This window comes from Charadrius vociferus, unplaced genomic scaffold, assembly GCF_000708025.1.
Source record: "Charadrius vociferus isolate BGI_N301 unplaced genomic scaffold, ASM70802v2 scaffold436, whole genome shotgun sequence".
Lineage (NCBI taxonomy): Eukaryota > Metazoa > Chordata > Aves > Charadriiformes > Charadriidae > Charadrius > Charadrius vociferus.
In genome coordinates this window covers 1,781,033-1,789,529 of record NW_009649187.1, presented here as the reverse complement: position 1 = coordinate 1,789,529, position 8,497 = coordinate 1,781,033, and the positions used below count along the sequence as shown (strand labels likewise).

Below are 8,497 nucleotides of genomic sequence, written 5' to 3'. Positions count from 1 at the left end.
GGGGCGAGCGTCAGTGTTGCTTCCGTCTCTTCAGCGCTTTCCCAAGAGTCAAATCTAAAAGGGTGAACTGGTAAAAATTCCAGATTCGAGGAGCCCCACACTGGTCCAGCCACTTGCCCCCCCACACCCCCCCAAGACTCACACGATAGCCTGTTTTCTCTCTACAGCCCTTTGCTTCCCACCCCCCTCAGTAGGTAAGCTGTGCTGCGTCCATTTCCATTGCGAACGCTCCTGGGAGTGTGGTGCGGTTTTGTCACCTGGTGCCTGTATTGGTCACGCTGTTCTGAGCCTTGCAGCAGGCAGCCTCCTCTCTTCCATGCAGCTACCGGTCATGGAGAGTTCGGGGCAGGAGCCAAAGCTCAGCCTAGGGAATCGTGCTGCAAGAGGACGTTTTCCTGAGGCTGTGGCCTTGTACTGGTACCCTAAGGTACCTCGTACCTTATCATGTGTTGAGAAAGAATGGCATCCGGCATCCTCAATAGAGGAAACAGTGCTTGGGGAGCACACAGGGCAAAGAACTGTGCACTAACAATCTGTTTACCATGTATTGAGTGTTCATTTGTCTAAAAAGTGATGGACATAGGATTTAATAAAGTTGTCAAAGAATGTTTCTGTAAAACATTCTTCACAGGTCTCTTTTCAAAAATGTAACAGAGTTGGGTAAATTTGAAGCAAACTCATGATACCGTCTGGAAGAAAAACGTTGGTCAGCCCTGATAATGAACTTAATGAGATCTGAAACAGTGAAATAAATTTCACAAAGGCTATGAGCATGTCAGTTACTTGTAGTTTTCTGTTTGTTTCCTAGAGAAAAAACACAAAACGCGTTCCAAGCTTTCGCAAGTTACTGAGAACTAGTAAAATAAAACTTGACAACAAATTAAAGAATAAACAGTACAAACAGCAGAGCGCTGCTAAGAAGTATCGAAAAGAACAAAAGAAACTAAGGGAGGCTGTCAGAGATGCTATCTCTAGAAAACCTTTTCCACTGGAAGAATGCAAGAAAAAAGTTGGTAAGTGTTTGCTCAGAGTTATTTTTGTAAGCAAAAAGGTACGAGGGTTACTAAATATCCTGCTGCACGTTTCATTTTCTGTGTACAAATAATTGCTCTTCTTCTTTGAAGGAATGAAAGGGAGAGTTATGAAAAATAGAAAGCGTAGCCATTCTGGCAACAAGATCTGACAGCTGGAGATGGTAGAAATGTGTTTAATCACTATTGGATGTCACAATAAAGGGGCGGTTTTCTGGGATAACACAAAATACATGCATGAAGGTCGATGAACTCCAGGCTGAAGTAGGGTGTAAAATAGTCTCACAGGTACAGGCAGAGTTAGGTTTTTAAGTTTGGATATATGTACTGCATCTTAATCTGTACCCATCATCTTCTAAAATAGCTGAAAAATGGGAAGAAGAGGAAGAAGATGCTCTTCCACTGGACATGATGGATGAAGATGACTTAAAATTAATGGAAGATTTGGCTCAAAAGGCATCCTTTTTAACCAGAGATCTTTCTTCTAAGTGAGTGTCGTTGTGATGTCTACTTTTCGTACCAGTTCAGTTTTGTGTGGTTAATATGTAATTATATGTAATGTAATACATACATCAGGAGGTCACTTTCAGTCTGGTGTTTCTTTTCAGTTCCAGTTTAGTGTTTCCTTAATCTGTCAGTACATTCACTATTAATGTATCGGTGTGTATCAGTACATTCACCTGCTCTGCCTGACCTTCAGGATACTGTTTCGACAGTGTTCCCTCTTGTGAGGTCCCTGGCTGTGAGATGAGTAGCATTTCTCAAACTGAAAAAAATGCTTTAATCTGTATACAGAGTATTTTTTTTCAAGATAGAGTATTCAGGACGTTTCCTGGACTTTGGGCTGCTATACTTTCCATATTGGATTGCAAATTGTTGTAAAAAAAAAAAAAAAAAAAAAAAAGGTTCTGGAAGCCATGTCTGTAAACACATGCAACACCAAAACATTCATACAAAAAATTTGTTACCAGTTTTCTGGAGCAAGGTGTCAGGTAGAGTTCACAATGAAATGCATAGAAAGATAGTGCTTCTAGTTGTATAATTATAGATCTTTACAAATACACTTCTACAGAGTAGTCTGGTTGCATGATTGTTTGAAAATCATAACTTGACTTTTCTGATGACTGTGAAAAGACTCAGTATGCCTGCCTGCTGTAGGGTGGTTTTAATTTGCCCTGTAAGCTTCAGTTTTCTTCAGTAGTGGAGCAGTTGTTTTGGGCTAAATGTTAAAATGAGCAAAAATCATTTTTTCATTGTTTTGAAGAAGAGAGAGCATTTCTTCCAGGTTGTTTTGGGTTTGTTTTTGCTAATCCCGGTATAAATTCATTTGTTAATGCTGATTGTAGCTACGAATTAATAATTTAGTCTCATTTCTAAGGAAAGTAGTAAATGCTTTTTTATTTCCAGAGTTGCAATTGTGCCGTGCTCTACTGTATGGTCTCTTGCAGCCACATTGCAAGTTCTTGAATTAAAATAGTTTTACTTTTAAACCTCCCCCCGCCCAAACAAACTAGATGTCATGTAAGTTTAAAGTAAAAAATTATTGTGTATATTTATTTAGTAACATTTTGCAAGATGCAGTTTTACATGTCTTTCAATCATTATGACAAGGCATTTTTAGAACAGTGGAAAACCACAATGGAAGTAGTTGCTCTTTTACATGTTTTACTATAACTAGCTTTCAGCTTATTTCATAGTGTTTTCTTAAACTGGAGAAGGTGTCTTTTTAATCTGCTTTACTTTGATGAACTGTAATAATTCTCAAGACCTCAACGAATATTATCTCACGTACAAATTATATGTGTTATATTAGCACAGACTAAATACTTATGTTCTTAAATACTTAGGTGCAGGTTAGGAACAGATCCTGCGGAAGGGTGGTACACCACGCTGCATTATTTCTGTTATCCTTGGAGAGTGGGGTGTGACACAGGCTTTCCCAGCGAGCAGGGTAGAAGAGCAAGAGTAGTAGCGGTAAAAGTTAACACGGAGTGACCCACTCATTGTTGCATCCTGGTTAAGCCTTGCCTGGGAGGTCAAGGCAGGGTAGGGGAGAGCGAGGCTGTGGGGCGTCTTCAGGAAGACACTGGGCTGTTAGTCAAGTGTGAGGGCCCTAGTCCTGCTTGCTTGCTGGTGGAGTCCTTCATGGCAGGACTGCTAAGGGTTACATTTTTAGTGAGCCTCAGCCATGCGAGGGCACCTGCTCATGCAGTGGGGGAGCACAGTGGGGAGGGAGGCAGGTAAAACAGCACTCTAGCCGAGGTGAGAAGCAGGCTGTGCTGAGATCTTAATAGTTTCTGCTTTGCATCTTTCTATTTTAATTTCTTTTCCAAAATTTTTAACATTTTAGGGCTGAAATCATGTTTCCTAAGGGTGTTTGCCTTTACAAGTTTCATCTGATTTGTTCACTGTTGCCTTACTTTGAAGGGTCCTGGAGTCCTTTACTGCTACACGAATGCGAGCAGTGCCATCTCAAAACCCATCAGCTAGTACTAGGGTTTCCAGATGTTTGGTATGACCCATAATTTCCCTTGTTTTCACAGCAGCTGTATTTTCTTTATGCTCAACAGATCAGTCACAGACGTGTAGAATTCCTATGCTCATTGAGTAGGATTTGGGTACACAGGAAAGGTTTGATCTGCACAGGGACAGCGAGGCTGGTGCACTCTCCTTATGATGCACACGTAGGGTGACTGGGTTGTTTGTGCAGGGAATCTGGGTAGACTCTGGGATATAAAACTACTTTTCATACACGTGATTTTTACTTTCTGAAGTCTAGCAGTTTCTGAGCCCAGAGCTTTCAGAGTCCTCCACATGTCCATAGTTGAAACTCTGCTCCTTACAAGAACAAAAGCAGTATTCCTGTTATAAGACTGACCGTGTGTCTTCAACAGTGTGATTTTTTTTATTACTGGCTTTTAGTTATTTAGTAAGATAAGCAGGTAAGACACTTCATATTGTGCCTGTACTATATGCAATTACACCAATTATTATTCTTTTTTTTTTTAAATTGAAAATCAAGCATTTTTCATGCATGTGTTTACACTCATATGCCAACATTTCAAAATTCACAAAGTTGGCTGACCTGCCAGATTAACTAAATCTTATTTTGTCTTTGCTCACTTAACATTTAGTTTCCTATAAAAAGATGATGGGAAGCAGTGTATTGTCCTGAATTTAAAGATCCTGTACAGATCCACATTAACAGTGTTTGATTGAGTGGTGACTGGTGCTGTTGATGGTGAACACGCTCAAATGTTCCACTTAGTAAGATCAGCCATTATTTATTTTTCTAAGTGCAGACACTTAATCCAGCTAGTATACTGTCATACGTGGTTCATTTCTAATTAGATGGCTAATTCATTTAGTTTGCCATGTATTTTTCAGTGAACCTGTTCATGTCAAAAAACGAAAACATGAAAGTGTGATTGACAAATATGAGAAGGTGCCAAGACGCATGCAGACTGAGCCAGAAAAAGAACTCATCCATCTGCTTCCCATCAAAGACAAGGGGGGCATTATTCCCCAAACTATGGAAAAGCCAGGTAAGACACAGATTCTGGAATTGGTGTAGTAGCCAAGATGTATATAATTTATTCTTTTAAGATTTCACAGTGTTTATTACATACTTGACACTAGACACTCTATTTTTGCAGTTCTCAATGTGGCACAGGATGAAGAAGAGGATGCAGAAGAAATGGAGGAAGCAGAGGGTAATAAAATGTCATGTTTTCTTTTTGTTGGGTGTTTTTCGTTTTATTTTCTTTTTTTTCAGTCATCGTGGTTTAACCCCAGCAGGCAACTAGGACCATGTAGCCATTCACTCATTCCCCATCTGCCCCCCAGTAGGGTAGGGAGAAGAGGAAGAAAAGGGAAAAAACCCGAACCTCGTGGGTTGAGATAAAGACAGTTTAATAGAACAGTAATGGAAGAGAAAATAATAATAATAATGATAAAAGGATATGCAAAATTGTGATGCAATACAGTTGCTCACCACCTGATGATCAATTGCCCAGCCTGTCCTGAGCAGCAACTACGAATTCCCGCCCCCCAGCCAACCCCCATTTATATAATGAGCACGACATCTATAGTATAGAATATTCGACCAGCTTGTCCTGTTTGTGCTCCCTCTCAGCTTCTGTGGGAAGCTGAAAAAGTCCCTGACTTGATATAAGCATTACTTAACACATATTGGTTTTAGTTGTTGCTATCAGCATTATTCTCATACTAAATCCAAAATACAGCAGATACTAGGAAGAAAATCAACTCTATCCCAGATGAAACCAGGACACCAAGTCACTGACATAAATGAAAAGTACTTTGCTGTTCCCTAAGGAAGTTTGTAATTTTAAGTGTATTTTATTTAGGGTGTTCTTGAATGTGTTCGTTACCATGTTGCCCGCAAAGCATAACAGTGATTCAGAGCTTGCTTTCTTACCTGTTTTTATCCCAGGACCTGACAAACAGCTGGCTTCAGAATCTTTTTCTTTAAAATTATTTTGATTTTCACCTGGAACTGATGTTGGAATTTGAAGTTCCTTATTGTTGTTGTGTCATCTTTGTTAGTTAGAAGGGAAATCTTGGTCTTAACTTAAAGAATATATGCTGTGGTTCTAGTTTGATTACTCTGAGATAATTTTGAAATGCAGTTGAGAACACAGACTTGTGTAGGCTTTTGAGTGTCCGTCCTTGATTTTGAAATTTTTTACTTAAAACATCAGAATACCAGGAAATTCTGATTTTGATTTGTAGTTTGCTATCCAGTAAAAGAGTCATATTCAAATAACAGTTGCAGTTTTAACACTGCTAATTCCGCGTCATTATTCTCTAAAGATAATCTGAAGTTGAGGAAGGATATACTAGAAGCAAAATAATACTCAGAAAACACAAAACAGCTATATTTTTAAAAGAAAAAGTGAATGGTGAATAATTTGCTGCAAATTGCAGAGCACTGCAGTTTCTTGGCACATTTGGGGTCATATGTTGAGTATGTGTTGCTGCTGTACTTAAGGTGTGCCAGTTGCAGATTGGAAAACATTTGGTCCGTTTCTTTTTGCAAGTGTAGGATTTTGGAGTGGAGGAAAAATTAATCTATGGGTTAATATAAGCTCTAGCAAGGTCCTTCTTAAAGCTTCTTTTACTGTGGAGTGGCATGTGTTACTCTTGTGTGGGGTTATCATAGTACCCATCTGAAATGCAGTATCTGGAACTGTAGTTTGCAATATGGTATTTGTTAAGTGGCTTGCATCGTCACCTTCCTTTCTAACTCTCACACCTTCTGCTAGACTTTAATGAAGAACCCCTGCCTGCTCTCACTCCCGAGGAAATGGCTGCTCAAAGGAGGCAAAAGCTGCAAGAAAGGAAGATGCACATAGCTGCCTTAGCATCGGCCATTCTCTCCGAGCCAGACAACAATGTAGGTGGCATTGACTTAACATGCGTGTACCTGCACCTGCGTTGTGTAGGAAGTCAATAAATAAATATCTGAAGTGATCAAACAATAGCAAAAGCAGAAAAATACATGAGTAGAACAAGGAAAAAGGTCAGTGTTGTATCGCTTCTCAGGGGGTGGCAAACAGTGAAACTGCTGCCATAGATTGGTACAAAGGATTTGAATCAGGTGAAGATCCAGGTGACTGTTTTTGTGCTGTCCAGGAGTAATTTGTCCCTCTGAATACGTGTGGTTTTAGGATGTACTGTCTGTGGTATTTCCTGTCCAAACTACCTTGTTACTTAAGCATGACCTTATTTAAGGTCTGATTTCAGGCTTGTGTCTCGTAGTTCTCAATGTTTCAGGATATGATGATAATTTTCTGTAGTTCTGTGCAAGTTTGTAATAGTAGGGTAGTTTGAACATTCCCAAGATAAAAATCTTGTTGGGATATCTGGCATTTCTTGACTCTTTATGCAGTGCTAAGTAGAGTCTGAGTAACTGCTGAATTGATTGTTTTCTCTTTCTAGTACTTGAAAATGGGGCATGTTTCTTGTGGCAGACTTTTGCTGAAACATACATTGGGCTTGTACATTGGTTTGTGGGGGATCTTTAGCTGACTTTGCCTTTTTTCTTAATCAGATTAAAAAGTTAAAGGAGCTGCGTGCCATGCTGATGGAACAGGATCCTAATGTGGCTGTGATTGTTCGAAAGCTGGTCATGGTTTCTTTGATGGAGATATTCAAAGATATTGTGCCTTCTTACAAAATTCGGCCTCTAACTGAAGCAGAAAAGGCTACCAAGGTGAAATACCAAATTTCTTTATAGAGGATTGGGAGTAGTTCAGATTTTTTTTTAAAGTTATGCCCAATATTTATAGTGATTTCTTGAATATGAATTTATAGTTTTGAGCAAAGGGTGACAAATACAAAAGTTTTTGTGGAAATTCTGAAACTGTGACACTTTCAGGGGCAGAGGTCTTAGGTTTGAACCTTTAATTCTTACGTACTTCTTTCAATAAGGAGGTGACGTGCTGGTGATAATGGAGGGGAAAAAATAGTATATGAAAGTAGTATACCAAACCTGGGTGACTTTCATCATAGACTTTGGAATAAGATGGTGTTTTGTGTTAAACTGAAGAGAACTAGAAAGAAAGTAAATTATGCCACACTGTCACCTAACTGGCACAGATTTCTTTGAAATCTCTTCAATAATTTGCTGAACAAATGCAGAGTAACTTGTTTTCTGGAGCTTGTTTTTAAGCAATTCTGTAGAAGGTTTCTTGAATATAGGTAGTGCAGTTTGGAGTCATGGCCTTAAAATAATATCGAGTTACAAATTTCACTTCAGTCCCTATAAATGAAATAGGCCTAGTTGGAAAAGGCCCTCTGAGCACAAGAACATGTACAGAAATATGTGGAAATATTTTATTTTTAATACATTTCCAGGAATATCTGTCTACAAGAAAAAACTACTTAGATATCTTATTTGTTTTAAAACTTTTTTTTTTTTCCTTACCACTGGCTAATTTCAGGATTTAGCTCTCCAAATAAAATTTCATTTGTATTATGTTTACAGGTTAAAAAAGAAACTCAGAAACTGAGAGAATTTGAAGAAGGCCTTGTGAGCCAGTATAAATTTTACTTGGAAAATCTGGAGCAAACAATTAAAGGTACAGTTAATGCTTCCCAATTTTTGTAGTAAATGCAAAATTGTTTATGGCATCACAGTTTCCCCCTCTGATTGAACGCTACCTGCTGTCTTTGAAATAGTTCTTGAATGAAGTATGCAGGAGAATGCCTGCAATAACTAAAAATGTGAATATTTATAATCTCCCCTACATTCTGAACAGTAATCACAATATTTTGTGCAGATTGGAAACAAAGGAAGTTGAAAAAAAGCAATGTCATCTCATTAAAAGCATATAAAGGTCTAGCAGAGATTGCGGTGAAGTGTCTGTGTGAGCTGCTTGTGGCCCTACCCCACTTTAACTTCCACAACAACATTATTGTTCTCATTGTTCCGCTCATGAATG

The 8,497-nt window shown here is 38.8% G+C and overlaps 1 protein-coding gene across 1 annotated transcript in view; it reads left to right on the top strand.

Annotated features, from left to right (window-relative positions):
- The first annotated feature begins 331 nt into the window (after positions 1-331).
- NOC3L (nucleolar complex associated 3 homolog (S. cerevisiae)) overlaps positions 332-8,497 on the top strand; it is a 17,102-nt gene continuing 8,936 nt past the window's right edge. Inside the window, exons 1-9 of the mRNA XM_009888797.1 lie at positions 332-427; positions 809-1,013; positions 1,396-1,519; positions 4,419-4,576; positions 4,688-4,744; positions 6,317-6,447; positions 7,105-7,266; positions 8,041-8,134; positions 8,336-8,497. The exon at positions 8,336-8,497 is cut by the window's right edge and continues 26 nt beyond it. Of these exons, the coding sequence (XP_009887099.1) occupies positions 332-427; positions 809-1,013; positions 1,396-1,519; positions 4,419-4,576; positions 4,688-4,744; positions 6,317-6,447; positions 7,105-7,266; positions 8,041-8,134; positions 8,336-8,497 (1,189 nt within the window). The remainder of the gene's footprint in view (positions 428-808; positions 1,014-1,395; positions 1,520-4,418; positions 4,577-4,687; positions 4,745-6,316; positions 6,448-7,104; positions 7,267-8,040; positions 8,135-8,335) is intronic.